At 49.7% G+C, this 15,295-nt stretch overlaps 1 protein-coding gene across 1 annotated transcript in view; it reads left to right on the forward strand.

The window, feature by feature from the left end:
* nbas (NBAS subunit of NRZ tethering complex) overlaps positions 1-15,295 on the forward strand; it is a 307,080-nt gene that overhangs the window by 166,994 nt on the left and 124,791 nt on the right. The window contains exons 39-40 of the mRNA XM_045721215.1: positions 8,070-8,146; positions 8,233-8,370. Coding sequence (XP_045577171.1) covers positions 8,070-8,146; positions 8,233-8,370 — 215 coding nt within the window. The remainder of the gene's footprint in view (positions 1-8,069; positions 8,147-8,232; positions 8,371-15,295) is intronic.

Consider the following 15,295-nt stretch of genomic DNA (forward strand, 5'->3'; position numbering starts at 1 on the left):
CTCCTCCTCTCTCTCTCTTGATGGTAGAGTTCAGCTTTAGTCCCTCCTCCTCTCTCTCTCTTGATGGTAGAGCTCAGCTTTAGTCCCTCCTCTCTCTCTTGATGGTAGAGCTCAGCTTTAGTCCCTCCTCCTCTCTCTCTCTTGATGGTAGAGCTCAGCTTTAGTCCCTCTCTCTCTCTCTCGATGGTAGAGCTCAGCTTTAGTCCCTCCTCCTCTCTCTCTCGATGGTAGAGTTCAGCTTTAGTCCCTCCTCCTCTCTCTCTCTCTTGATGGTAGAGCTCAGCTTTAGTCCCTCCTCTCTCTCTTGATGGTAGAGCTCAGCTTTAGTCCCTCCTCCTCTCTCTCTTGATGGTAGAGCTCAGCTTTAGTCCCTCCTCCTCTCTCTCTTGATGGTAGAGCTCAGCTTTAGTCCCTCCTCCTCTCTCTCTCTCGATGGTAGAGCTCAGCTTTAGTCCCTCCTCCTCTCTCTCTTGATGGTAGAGCTCAGCTTTAGTCCCTCCTCATCTCTCTCTCTCGATGGTAGAGCTCAGCTTTAGTCCCTCCTCATCTCTCTCTCTCGATGGTAGAGCTCAGCTTTAGTCCCTCCTCTCTCTCTCGATGGTAGAGCTCAGCTTTAGTCCCTCCTCCTCTCTCTCTTGATGGTAGAGCTCAGCTTTAGTCCCTCCTCCTCTCTCTCTCGATGGTAGAGCTCAGCTTTAGTCCCTCCTCTCTCTCTCTTGATGGTAGAGCTCAGCTTTAGTCCCTCTTCTCTCTCTCTTGATGGTAGAGCTCAGCTTTAGTCCCTCCTCCTCTCTCTCTCTCGATGGTAGAGCTCAGCTTTAGTCCCTCCTCCTCTCTCTCTTGATGGTAGAGCTCAGCTTTAGTCCCTCCTCCTCTCTCTCTCTTGATGGTAGAGCTCAGCTTTAGTCCCTCCTCATCTCTCTCTCTCGATGGTAGAGCTCAGCTTTAGTCCCTCCTCCTCTCTCTCTTGATGGTAGAGCTCAGCTTTAGTCCCTCCTCCTCTCTCTCTCTTGATGGTAGAGCTCAGCTTTAGTCCCTCCTCTCTCTCTCTCTCGATGGTAGAGCTCAGCTTTAGTCCCTCCTCCTCTCTCTCTCTTGATGGTAGAGCTCAGCTTTAGTCCCTCCTCTCTCTCTTGATGGTAGAGCTCAGCTTTAGTCCCTCCTCCTCTCTCTCTCTTGATGGTAGAGCTCAGCTTTAGTCCCTACCTCTCTCTCTCTCGATGGTAGAGCTCAGCTTTAGTCCCTCCTCCTCTCTCTCTCTTGATGGTAGAGTTCAGCTTTAGTCCCTCCTCCTCTCTCTCTCTTGATGGTAGAGCTCAGCTTTAGTCCCTCCTCTCTCTCTTGATGGTAGAGCTCAGCTTTAGTCCCTCCTCCTCTCTCTCTTGATGGTAGAGCTCAGCTTTAGTCCCTCCTCCTCTCTCTCTTGATGGTAGAGCTCAGCTTTAGTCCCTCCTCCTCTCTCTCTCTCGATGGTAGAGCTCAGCTTTAGTCCCTCCTCCTCTCTCTCTCGATGGTAGAGCTCAGCTTTAGTCCCTCCTCCTCTCTCTCTTGATGGTAGAGCTCAGCTTTAGTCCCTCCTCCTCTCTTGATGGTAGAGCTCAGCTTTAGTCCCTCCTCCTCTCTTTCTCGATGGTAGAGCTCAGCGTTAGTCCCTCCTCCTCTCTCTCTCGATGGTAGAGCTCAGCTTTAGTCCCTCCTCCTCTCTCTCTCTTGATGGTAGAGCTCAGCTTTAGTCCCTCCTCCTCTCTCTCTTGATGGTAGAGCTCAGCTTTAGTCCCTCCTCTCTCTCTTGATGGTAGAGCTCAGCTTTAGTCCCTTCCTCCTCTCTCTCTCTCTTGATGGTAGAGCTCAGCTTTAGTCCCTCCTCCTCTCTCTCTTGATGGTAGAGCTCAGCTTTAGTCCCTCATCTCCCTCTCTTGATGGTAGAGCTCAGCTTTAGTCCCTCCTCTTCTCTCTCTCTCGATGGTAGAGCTCAGCTTTAGTCCCTCCTCCTCTCTCTCTTGATGGTAGAGCTCAGCTTTAGTCCCTCCTCCTCTCTCTCTTGATGGTAGAGCTCAGCTTTAGTCCCTCCTCCTCTCTCTCTCGATGGTAGAGCTCAGCTTTAGTCCCTCCTCCTCTCTCTCTCTTGATGGTAGAGTTCAGCTTTAGTCCCTCCTCCTCTCTCTCTCTTGATGGTAGAGTTCAGCTTTAGTCCCTCCTCCTCTCTCTCTTGATGGTAGAGCTCAGCTTTAGTCCCTCCTCCTCTCTCTCTCGATGGTAGAGCTCAGCTTTAGTCCCTCCTCCTCTCTCTCTCGATGGTAGAGCTCAGCTTTAGTCCCTCCTCCTCTCTCTCTCTCGATGGTAGAGCTCAGCTTTAGTCCCTCTTCTCTCTCTCTTGATGGTAGAGCTCAGCTTTAGTCCCTCCTCCTCTCTCTCTTGATGGTAGAGCTCAGCTTTAGTCCCTCCTCTCTCTCTCTTGATGGTAGAGCTCAGCTTTAGTCCCTCCTCTTCTCTCTCTCGATGGTAGAGCTCAGCTTTAGTCCCTCCTCCTCTCTCTCTCTTGATGGTAGAGCTCAGCTTTAGTCCCTCCTCTCTCTCTCTTGATGGTAGAGCTCAGCTTTAGTCCCTCCTCCTCTCTCTCTCTTGATGGTAGAGCTCAGCTTTAGTCCCTCCTCCTCTCTCTCTCTCGATGGTAGAGCTCAGCTTTAGTCCCTCCTCTCTCTCTCTTGATGGTAGAGCTCAGCTTTAGTCCCTCCTCCTCTCTCTCGATGGTAGAGCTCAGCTTTAGTCCCTCCTCCTCTCTCTCTCGATGGTAGAGCTCAGCTTTAGTCCCTCCTCCTCTCTCTCTCTTGATGGTAGAGCTCAGCTTTAGTCCCTCCTCCTCTCTCTCTCTTGATGGTAGAGCTCAGCTTTAGTCCCTCCTCCTCTCTCTCTCGATGGTAGAGCTCAGCTTTAGTCCCTCCTCCTCTCTCTCTCTTGATGGTAGAGCTCAGCTTTAGTCCCTCCTCCTCTCTCTCTTGATGGTAGAGCTCAGCTTTAGTCCCTCCTCCTCTCTCTCGATGGTAGAGCTCAGCTTTAGTCCCTCCTCCTCTCTCTCGATGGTAGAGCTCAGCTTTAGTCCCTCCTCCTCTCTCTCTCTTGATGGTAGAGCTCAGCTTTAGTCCCTCCTCTCTCTCTCGATGGTAGAGCTCAGCTTTAGTCCCTCCTCCTCTCTCTCTCTTGATGGTAGAGCTCAGCTTTAGTCCCTCCTCCTCTCTCTCTCTCTTGATGGTAGAGCTCAGCTTTAGTCCCTCCTCCTCTCTCTCTCTCTCGATGGTAGAGCTCAGCTTTAGTCCCTCCTCTCTCTCTCTTGATGGTAGAGCTCAGCTTTAGTCCCTCCTCCTCTCTCTCTTGATGGTAGAGCTCAGCTTTAGTCCCTCCTCATCTCTCTCTCTCGATGGTAGAGTTCAGCTTTAGTCCCTCCTCCTCTCTCTCTTGATGGTAGAGCTCAGCTTTAGTCCCTCCTCCTCTCTCTCTCTTGATGGTAGAGCTCAGCTTTAGTCCCTCCTCCTCTCTCTCGATGGTAGAGCTCAGCTTTAGTCCCTCCTCCTCTCTCTCTCTTGATGGTAGAGTTCAGCTTTAGTCCCTCCTCTCTCTCTCGATGGTAGAGCTCAGCTTTAGTCTCTCCTCCTCTCTCTCTCTTGATGGTAGAGTTCAGCTTTAGTCCCTCCTCTCTCTCTCTTGATGGTAGAGCTCAGCTTTAGTCCCTCCTCCTCTCTCTCTCTTGATGGTAGAGCTCAGCTTTAGTCCCTCCTCCTCTCTCTCTCTTGATGGTAGAGTTCAGCTTTAGTCCCTCCTCCTCTCTCTCTCTCTTGATGGTAGAGCTCAGCTTTAGTCCCTCCTCCTCTCTCTCTTGATGGTAGAGTTCAGCTTTAGTCCCTCCTCCTCTCTCTCTTGATGGTAGAGCTCAGCTTTAGTCCCTCCTCCTCTCTCTCTTGATGGTAGAGTTAAGCTTTAGTCCCTCCTCTCTCTCTCTCGATGGTAGAGCTTAGCTTTAGTCCCTCCTCCTCTCTCTCTTGATGGTAGAGTTAAGCTTTAGTCCCTCCTCTCTCTCTCTCTGTCTCGATGGTAGAGCTCAGCTTTAGTCCCTCTTCTCTCTCTCTTGATGGTAGAGCTCAGCTTTAGTCCCTCCTCTCTCTGTCTCGATGGTAGAGCTCAGCTTTAGTCCCTCCTCTCTCTCTCTCTGTCTCGATGGTAGAGCTCAGCTATAGTCCCTCCTCCTCTTCTCTCTCTCTTGATGGTAGAGCTCAGCTTTAGTCCCTCCTCCTCTCTCTCTCTTGATGGTAGAGCTCAGCTTTAGTCCCTCCTCCTCTCTCTCTCTTGATGGTAGAGCTCAGCTTTAGTCCCTCCTCCTCTCTCTCGATGGTAGAGCTCAGCTTTAGTCCCTCCTCCTCTCTCTCTGTCTCGATGGTAGAGCTCAGCTTTAGTCCCTCCTCCTCTCTCTCTCTCTTGATGGTAGAGCTCAGCTTTAGTCCCTCCTCTTCTCTCTCTCTTGATGGTAGAGCTCAGCTTTAGTCCCTCCTCCTCTCTCTCGATGGTAGAGCTCAGCTTTAGTCCCTCCTCCTCTCTCTCTGTCTCGATGGTAGAGCTCAGCTTTAGTCCCTCCTCCTCTCTCTCTCTTGATGGTAGAGCTCAGCTTTAGTCCCTCTTCTCTCTCTCTTGATGGTAGAGCTCAGCTTTAGTCCCTCCTCTCTCTCTCTCTGTCTCGATGGTAGAGCTCAGCTTTAGTCCCTCCTCCTCTCTCTCTCTTGATGGTAGAGCTCAGCTTTAGTCCCTCCTCCTCTCTCTCTCTTGATGGTAGAGTTCAGCTTTAGTCCCTCCTCCTTTCTCTCTCTTGATGGTAGAGCTCAGCTTTAGTCCCTCCTCTCTCTCTTGATGGTAGAGCTAAGCTTTAGTCCCTCCTCTCTCTCTCGATGGTAGAGCTCAGCTTTAGTCCCTCCTCCTCTCTCTCTCTTGATGGTAGAGCTCAGCTTTAGTCCCTCCTCCTCTCTCTCTCTTGATGGTAGAGCTCAGCTTTAGTCCCTCCTCCTCTCTCTCTCTTGATGGTAGAGCTCAGCTTTAGTCCCTCCTCCTCTCTCTCTCTTGATGGTAGAGCTCAGCTTTAGTCCCTCCTCATCTCTCTCTCTCGATGGTAGAGCTCAGCTTTAGTCCCTCCTCTTCTCTCTCTCTTGATGGTAGAGCTCAGCTTTAGTCCCTCCTCCTCTCTCTCTCGATGGTAGAGCTCAGCTTTAGTCCCTCCTCCTCTCTCTCTCGATGGTAGAGCTCAGCTTTAGTCCCTCCTCCTCTCTCTCTTGATGGTAGAGCTCAGCTATAGTCCCTCCTCCTCTCTCTCTCTCGATGGTAGAGCTCAGCTTTAGTCCCTCCTCTCTCTCTTGATGGTAGAGCTCAGCTTTAGTCCCTCTTCTCTCTCTCTTGATGGTAGAGCTCAGCTTTAGTCCCTCTTCTCTCTCTCTTGATGGTAGAGCTCAGCTTTAGTCCCTCCTCCTCTCTCTCTCTTGATGGTAGAGCTCAGCTTTAGTCCCTCCTCCTCTCTCTCTCTCGATGGTAGAGCTCAGCTTTAGTCCCTCCTCCTCTCTCTCTCTCGATGGTAGAGCTCAGCTTTAGTCCCTCCTCCTCTCTCTCTCTTGATGGTAGAGCTCAGCTTTAGTCCCTCCTCCTCTCTCTCTCTTGATGGTAGAGCTCAGCTTTAGTCCCTCCTCCTCTCTCTCTCTTGATGGTAGAGCTCAGCTTTAGTCCCTCCTCCTCTCTCTCTCTTGATGGTAGAGCTCAGCTTTAGTCCCTCCTCATCTCTCTCTCTCTCGATGGTAGAGCTCAGCTTTAGTCCCTCCTCCTCTCTCTCTCTTGATGGTAGAGTTCAGCTTTAGTCCCTCCTCCTCTCTCTCTCGATGGTAGAGCTCAGCTTTAGTCCCTCTTCTCTCTCTCTTGATGGTAGAGCTCAGCTTTAGTCCCTCTTCTCTCTCTCTTGATGGTAGAGTTCAGCTTTAGTCCCTCCTCCTCTTTCTCTCGATGGTAGAGCTCAGCTTTAGTCCCTCTTCTCTCTCTCTTGATGGTAGAGCTCAGCTTTAGTCCCTCCTCCTCTTTCTCTCGATGGTAGAGTTCAGCTTTAGTCCCTCCTCCTCTCTCTCTCTCGATGGTAGAGCTCAGCTTTAGTCCCTCCTCCTCTCTCTCTTGATGGTAGAGCTCAGCTTTAGTCCCTCCTCCTCTCTCTCTTGATGGTAGAGCTCAGCTTTAGTCCCTCCTCCTCTCTCTCTTGATGGTAGAGCTCAGCTTTAGTCCCTCTTCTCTCTCTCTTGATGGTAGAGTTCAGCTTTAGTCCCTCCTCTTCTCTCTCTCTTGATGGTAGAGCTCAGCTTTAGTCCCTCCTCTCTCTCTCTCTTGATGGTAGAGCTCAGCTTTAGTCCCTCCTCTTCTCTCTCTCTTGATGGTAGAGTTCAGCTTTAGTCCCTCCTCCTCTTTCTCTCGATGGTAGAGCTCAGCTTTAGTCCCTCTTCTCTCTCTCTTGATGGTAGAGCTCAGCTTTAGTCCCTCCTCCTCTTTCTCTCGATGGTAGAGTTCAGCTTTAGTCCCTCCTCCTCTCTCTCTCTCGATGGTAGAGCTCAGCTTTAGTCCCTCCTCCTCTCTCTCTTGATGGTAGAGCTCAGCTTTAGTCCCTCCTCCTCTCTCTCTTGATGGTAGAGCTCAGCTTTAGTCCCTCTTCTCTCTCTCTTGATGGTAGAGTTCAGCTTTAGTCCCTCCTCTTCTCTCTCTCTTGATGGTAGAGCTCAGCTTTAGTCCCTCCTCTCTCTCTCTCTTGATGGTAGAGCTCAGCTTTAGTCCCTCCTCTTCTCTCTCTCTTGATGGTAGAGCTCAGCTTTAGTCCCTCCTCCTCTCTCTCGATGGTAGAGCTCAGCTTTAGTCCCTCCTCCTCTCTCTCTGTCTCGATGGTAGAGCTCAGCTTTAGTCCCTCCTCCTCTCTCTCTCTTGATGGTAGAGTTCAGCTTTAGTCCCTCCTCCTCTCTCTCTCTTGATGGTAGAGCTCAGCTTTAGTCCCTCCTCTCTCTTGATGGTAGAGCTCAGCTTTAGTCCCTCATCTCCCTCTCTTGATGGTAGAGCTCAGCTTTAGTCCCTCCTCCTCTCTCTCTCTTGGTGGTAGAGCTCAGCTTTAGTCCCTCCTCTTCTCTCTCTCTTGATGGTAGAGCTCAGCTTTAGTCCCTCCTCCTCTCTCTCTCTTGATGGTAGAGCTCAGCTTTAGTCCCTCCTCCTCTCTCTCTCTCTCGATGGTAGAGCTCAGCTTTAGTCCCTCCTCCTCTCTCTCTCTCTCTTGATGGTAGAGCTCAGCTTTAGTCCCTCCTCCTCTCTCTCTCTTGATGGTAGAGCTCAGCTTTAGTCCCTCCTCCTCTCTCTCTCGATGGTAGAGTTCAGCTTTAGTCCCTCCTCTCTCTCTCTCTCTCTCGATGGTAGAGTTCAGCTTTAGTCCCTCCTCTCCCCCTCCCCTCCTCACCGCTCCCCCTCTCCCCTCCTCACCACTCCCCCTCTCCACCCCACCGCTCCCTCGCTCTCTCTCTCTCAATTCAATTTCAGTTTAAGGTCTTTATTGACATGGTAAATATGAAATGTTAACATTTCCAAAGCAGGTGAAGTAGATAATAAACAAAAAGTGAAATAAACTGTACACATTTACAGTAAACAGACTCACACAAGTTCCAAAGAGTAAAGATATTTTCAAATATTATGTGCAAATAGTTTGATTTAAAGTAAAGTCTCTCACTTTCTCTCTCCCTCCCCCTTGTCCCCACACTCTTTCTCAATTCAATTCAATTAAAGGGGCTTTATTGGCATGGGAAACATATGTTAACATTTCCTTAATCTCTCTCTCTCTCTCTCTCTCTCTGTCTCTGTCTCTCTGTCTCTCTCTCTCTCTCTCTCTCGCTCTCTCTCTCGCTCTCTCTCTCGCTCTCTCTCTCTCTGACTCTCTCCCTCGCTGACTCTCTCCCTCGCTCTCTCTGTCTCTCTCTCTGTGTCTGTCTCTGTGTCTCTCTCTCTCTGTCTCTCTCTCTCTCTCTCTCTCTCAGTACTGCTACAGCTGGCCAGTGATGCCTTTCCCAGAGATATGACGCTGGCTCTGGCCTATCTCCTGGCCCTGCCGCAGGTAACACACACTCTCTGCTCTCTGATTGGTCAGTTACGTACATCCATATGTTGACCTCTTTTCACCCGTATTACCCCCCCCCCCAGGTCCTGGATGCTAACAGGTGTTTTGAGAAGCAGTCCCACTCTGCCTTGTCCCTGCAGCTAGCAGCCTACTACTATAGTCTACAGATCTACAACCAGCTGGTCCCATGCCTCAAGGCCAGCACACACACTCTCTACAGGGTGAGTACAGGGTGTGTTTGAGGTGTGTGTGTGTAAGCTCAGCCTACTACTATAGTCTACAGATCTACAACCAGCTGATCCCATGCCTCAAGGCCAGCACACACACTCTCTACAGGGTGTGTTTGAGGTGTGTGTGTGTAAGTTCAGCCTACTACTATAGCCGTAGGTGCGGTGTCTAATGAGCTAAGCTTCCCAAAAAAAGTCAATAACATTTTCCAAAAATGCTCGTTTCTCCTGTCTATACAAGAGATAAATACATTAATTGAAAACATGACAGCAGAGCGCATGATTTTTTAGACAGGATCAATAGCTGTGGTTTGTTTTAAATCACAAGCACATAGCCTAGACTCAACAGCGCCCACGGTAAATTAACTTCCCTTTTTTCAGGACCCTGATCTTTCAAAGATAATTGGTCAAAATCCAAATAACTTCACAGATCTTCATTGTAAAGGGTTTAAACACCGTTTCCCCATGCTTGTTCAATGAACCATAAACAATTAATGAACATGCACCTGTGGAACGGTCGTTAAGACACTAACAGCTTACAGACGGTAGGCAATTAAGGTCACAGTTATGAAAACTTAGGACACTAAAGAGGCCTTTCTACTGACTCTGAAAAACACCCAAAAGAAAGATGCCCAGGGTCCCTGCTTATCTGCGTGAACGTGCCTTAGGCACGCTGCAAGGAGGCATGAGGACTGCAGATGTGCCCAGGGCAATAGATTACTGCTAACACATCTCCAGTCATGTTTAAATAAAGACCACATTTTCCCCAGGTCCTCCTACAAAAAGATATTCTAGCTGGCTGAGCCCTGACTGTAAAGGAATAAGAAGAGAATGGTGACCGAGTTAGATTATAATCCTGAAATTATGACTATCCAAATTAGTGTTGTCACGATCCATCCACACTGGCTGAATACAACACACACTGGCTGAATACGACACACACTGGCTGAATACGACACACACTGGCTGAATACGACACACACTGGCTGAATACGACACACACTGGCTGAATCGACACACTGGCTGAATACGACAACACTGGCTGAATACAACACTGGCTGAATACGACACACACTGGCTGAATACGACACACACTGGCTGAATACGACACACACTGGCTGAATACGACACACACTGGCTGAATACGACACACACTGGCTGAATACGACACACACTGGCTGAATACGACACACACTGGCTGAATACGACACACACTGGCTGAATACGACACACACTGGCTGAATACAACACACACTGGCTGAATACAACACACACTGGCTGAATACGACACACACTGGCTGAATACGACACACACTGGCTGAATACGACACACACTGGCTGAATCACGGCTGAATACGCACACACTGGCTGAATCCACACACTGGCTGAATACGACACACACTGGCTGAATACGACACACACTGGCTGAATACGACACACACTGGCTGAATACGACACACACTGGCTGAATACAACACACACTGGCTGAATACTCATTAATACAACACAACACAGCGTCGTGCTGGGGTAGGGTGTAGTGCTGGGGGTAGGGTGTAGTGCTGGGGGTAGGGTGTAGTGCTGGGGGTAGGATGTAGTGCTGGGGGTAGGGTGTAGTGCTGGGGGTAGAGTGTAGTGCTGGGGGTAGGGTGTAGTGCTGGGGGTATGGTGTAGTGCTGGGGTAGAGTGTAGTGCTGGGGGTAGAGTGTAGTGCTGGGGTAGAGTGTAGTGCTGGGGTAGGGTGTAGTGCTGGGGTAGGGTGTAGTGCTGGGGGTAGGGTGTAGTGCTGGGGGTATGGTGTAGTGCTGGGGGTAGAGTGTAGTGCTGGGGGTAGGGTGTAGTGCTGGGGGTAGAGTGTAGTGCTGGGGTAGGGTGTAGTGCTGGGGGTATGGTGTAGTGCTGGGGGTATAGTGTAGTGCTGGGGTAGAGTGTAGTGCTGGGGGTAGGGTGTAGTGCTGGGGTAGGGTGTAGTGCTGGGGGTAGAGTGTAGTGCTGGGGTAGAGTGTAGTGCTGGGGGTAGAGTGTAGTGCTGGGGGTAGGGTGTAGTGCTGGGGTAGGGTGTAGTGCTGGGGTAGAGTGTAGTGCTGGGGTAGGGTGTAGTGCTGGGGTAGGGTGTAGTGCTGGGGGTATGGTGTAGTGCTGGGGTAGAGTGTAGTGCTGGGGGTAGGGTGTAGTGCTGGGGGTAGAGTGTAGTGCTGGGGTAGAGTGTAGTGCTGGGGTAGGGTGTAGTGCTGGGGGTAGAGTGTAGTGCTGGGGGTATGGTGTAGTGCTGGGGTAGAGTGTAGTGCTGGGGTATGGTGGGCTGCTGTGCTGGGTAGGGGTAGAGTGTGGAGATTATAACAGAACATGGCCAAGATGTTCAAATATTCATAAATGACCAGCAGGGTCAAATAATAATAATCACAGTGGTTGTAGAAGGTGCAACAAGTCAGCACCTCAGGAGTAAATGTCAGTTGGCTTTTCATAGCCGATCATTCAGAGTATCTCTACCACTCCTGCTGTCTCTAGAGAGTTGAAAACAGCAGGTCTGGGACAGGTAGCACGTCCGGTGAACAGGTCAGGGTTCCATAGCCGCAGGCAGAACAGTTTAAACTTGAGCAGCAGCATGGCCAGGTGGACTGGGGACAGCAAGGAGTCATCATGCCAGGTAGTCCTGAGGCATGGTCCTAGGGCTCAGGTCCTCCGAGAGAGAGAGACAAAGAGTGAATTAGAGAGAGCATACTTAAATTCACACAGGACACCGGATAAGACAGGAGAAATACTCCAGATATAACAGACTGACCCTAGCCCCCCGACACATAAACTACTGCAGCATAAATACTGTAGGCTGAGACAGGAGGGTCAGGAGACACTGTGGCCCCATCCGATGATACCCCCGGACAGGGCCAAACAGGAAGGATGTAACCCCATCCACTTTGCCAAAGCACAGCCCCCAGACCACTGGGGGATATCTTCAACCACCAACTTACCATCCTGAGACAAGGCCGAGTATAGTCCACAAAGATCTCCACCACGGCACAACCCAAGGGGGGGCGCCAACCCAGACAGGATGATCACGTCATTGGCTCCACCCACTCAAGTGACGCACCCCTCCTAGGGACGGCATGGAAGAGCACCAGTAAGCCAGTGACTCGGCCCGGTAATGGGGTTAGAGGCAGAGAATCCCAGAGGAGAGGGGAACCGGCCAGGCAGAGACAGCAAGGGCGGTTCGTTGACATGAGTAATATGATCATATTTTTGGTTCTAGTCAAGATTCTAGCAGCCCTGAAGTATATTTTGTGCTTTATCCGGGTAGCCGGAAAGTAGAGCATTGCAGTAGTCTAACCTAGAAGTGATAAAAGAATGGATTAATTTTTCTGCATCATTTTTGGACAGAAAGTTTCAGATTTTTGCAATGTTACGAAGATGGAAAAAAGCTGCCCTTGAAACAGTCTTGATATGAGATCTGATCTGGGTCCAGAGTAACGCCGAGGTCCTGCAGTTTTGAGACGACTGTACAACCATCAAGATTAATAGTCAGATCCAATCAGAAGATCTCTTTGTTTCTTGGGACCTAGAACTAGCATCTCTGTTTTGTCTGAGTTTAAAAGTAGAACATTTGCAGCCATCCACTTATGTCTGAAACACAGGCTTCCAGGGAGGGCAATTTTGGGGCTTCACCATGTTTTATCGAAATGTACAGCTGTGTGTCATCCGCATAGCAGTGAAATTTAACATTATGTTTTCGAATGACATCCCCAAGAGGTAAAATATATAGTGAAAACATTAGTGGTCCTAAAACGGAACCTTGAGGAACACCGAAATGTACAGTTGATTTGTCAGAGGATAAACCATTCACAGAGACAAACTGATATCTTTCCGACAGATAAGATCTAAACCAGGCCAGAACTTGTCCATGTAGACCAATTTGGGTTTCCAATCTCTCCAAAAGAATGTGGTGATCGATGGTATCAAAAGCGGCACTAAGATCTAGGAGCACGAGGACAGATGCAGAGCCTCGGTCTGACGTCATTAAAAGGTCATTTACCACCTTCACAAGTGCAGTCTCAGTGCTATGATGGGGTCTAAAACCAGACTGAAGCGTTTCGTATACATTGTTTGTCTTCAGGAAGGCAGTGAGTTGCTGCGCAACAGCTTTTTCTAAAAATTTTGGAGTGGAATGGGAGATTCAATATAGGCCGATAGTTTTTTTTAATATTTTCTGGGTCAAGGTTTGGCTTTTTCAAGAGAGGCTTTATTACTGCCACTTTTAGTGAGTTTGGTACACATCCGGTGGATAGAGAGCCGTTTATTATGTTCAACATAGGAGGGCCAAGCACAGGAAGCAGCTCTTTCAGTAGTTTAATTGGAATAGGGTCCAGTATGCAGCTTGAAGGTTTAGAGGCCATGATTATTTTCATCATTGCGTCAAGAGATATAGTACTAAAACACTTTAGTGTCTCCCTTGATCCTAGGTCCTGGCAGGGTTGTGCAGACTCGGGACAACGGAGCTTTGGAGGAATACCCAGATTTAAAGAGGAGTCTGTAATTTGCTTTCTAATGATCATGATCTTTTCTTCAAAGAAGTTCATGAATTTATTACTGATGAAGTGAAAGCCATCCTCTCTTGGGGAATGCTGCTTTTTAGTTAGCTTTGCGACAGTATCAAAAATAAATTTTGGATTGTTCTTATCATCCACTTCCCCTCCTCTTCTCCACTCCTCCACTTTGACAGAATTTATCAGGGGTTTTCTGTGGTGGTAGGGGTTGTTGTTTAATGGGGGGTTTTCTGTGGTGGTAGGGGTTGTTGTTTAATGGGGGGTTTTCTGTGGTGGTAGGGGTTGTTATTTAATGGGGGGTTTTCTGTGGTGGTAGGGGTTGTTGTTTAATGGGGGTTTTCTGTGGTGGTAGGGGTTGTTGTTTAATGGGGGGTTTTCTGTGGTGGTAGGGGTTGTTGTTTAATGGGGGGTTTTCTGTGGTGGTAGGGGTTGATGTTTATCAGTGTTTTTCTGTGGTGGTAGGGGTTGTTTATCGGGGGTTTTCTGTGGTGGTAGGGGTTGTTGTTTAATGGGGGGTTTTCTGTGGTGGTAGGGGTTGTTGTTTAATGGGGGTTTTCTGTGGTGGTAGGGGTTGTTGTTTATCAGTGGTTGTCTGTGGTGGTAGGGGTTGTTGTTTAATGGGGGGTTTTCTGTGGTGGTAGGGGTTGATGTTTATCAGTGTTTTTCTGTGGTGGTAGGGGTTGTTTATCGGGGGTTTTCTGTGGTGGTAGGGGTTGTTGTTTAATGGGGGGTTTTCTGTGGTGGTAGGGGTTGATGTTTATCAGTGTTTTTCTGTGGTGGTAGGGGTTGTTTATCGGGGGTTTTCTGTGGTGGTAGGGGTTGTTGTTTAATGGGGGGTTTTCTGTGGTGGTAGGGGTTGTTGTTTAATGGGGGGTTTTCTGTGGTGGTAGGGGTTGTTGTTTAATGGGGGGTTTTCTGTGGTGGTAGGGGTTGTTGTTTAATGGGGGGGTTCTCTGGTGGTAGGGGTTGTTGTTTATCTGTGGTGGTAGGGATTGTTTATCTGGGGGTTTCTGTGGTGGTAGGGGTTGTTTATCTGGGGGTTTTCTGTGGTGGTAGGGGTTGTTTATCTGGGGTTTTCTGTGGTGGTAGGGGTTGTTGTTTAATGGGGGGTTTTCTGTGGTGGTAGGGGTTGTTGTTTAATGGGGGTTTTCTGGTGGTAGGGGTTGTTGTTTATCTGTGGTGGTAGGGATTGTTTATCTGGGGGTTTCTGTGGTGGTAGGGGTTGTTTATCTGGGGGTTTCTGTGGTGGTAGGGGTTGTTTATCTGGGGTTTTCTGTGGTGGTAGGGGTTGTTGTTTAATGGGGGTTTTCTGTGGTGGTAGGGGTTGTTGTTTAATGGGGGGTTTTCTGTGGTGGTAGGGGTTGTTGTTTATCTGTGGTGGTAGGGGTTGTTGTTTAATGGGGGGTTTTCTGTGGTGGTAGGGGTTGATGTTTATCAGTGGTTTTCTGTGGTGGTAGGGGTTGTTTATCGGGGTTTTCTGTGGTGGTAGGGGTTGTTGTTTAATGGGGGTTTTCTGTGGTTGTAGGGGTTGTTGTTTAATGGGGGGTTTTCTGTGGTGGTAGGGGTTGTTGTTTATCAGTGGTTGTCTGTGGTGAGGGGTTGTTGTTTAATGGGGGTTTCTGTGGTGGTAGGGGTTGTTGTTTAATGGGGGGTTTTCTGTGGTGGTAGGGGTTGTTGTTTAATGGGGGGTTTTCTGTGGTGGTAGGGGTTGTTGTTTAATGGGGGGTTTTCTGTGGTGGTAGGGGTTGTTTAATGGGGGGGGTTGCCAGTTCCTTGTTCTGTTCTAAGCTGCTCCTTCTTGATGAGAGGAACTCACTCACACGCTGGCACTCACTCACCACGCTGGCACTCACTCACACTCACACGCTGGCACTCACACACACGCTGGCACTCACTCACACTCACACGCTGGCACTCACACACACGCTGGCACTCACTCACACTCACACGCTGGCACTCACTCACACTCACACGCTGGCACTCACTCACCACGCTGGCACTCACACACACGCTGGCACTCACTCACACTCACACGCTGGCACTCACTCACACGCTGGCACTCACTCACACTCACGCTGGCACTCACTCACACTCACGCTGGCACTCACTCACACTCACGCTGGCACTCACTCACACTCACACGCTGGCACTCACTCACCACGCTGGCACTCACACACACTCACACGCTGGCACTCACTCACACTCACACGCTGGCACTCACTCACCACGCTGGCACTCACTCACACGCTGGCACTCACTCACACTCACACGCTGGCACTCACTCACACTCACACGCTGGCACTCACTCACACTCACACGCTGGCACTCACTCACACTCACACGCTGGCACTCACACACACTCACACGCTGGCACTCACTCACAC

Source organism: Salmo salar, chromosome ssa06, assembly GCF_905237065.1.
Source record: "Salmo salar chromosome ssa06, Ssal_v3.1, whole genome shotgun sequence".
Taxonomy (NCBI): domain Eukaryota; kingdom Metazoa; phylum Chordata; class Actinopteri; order Salmoniformes; family Salmonidae; genus Salmo; species Salmo salar.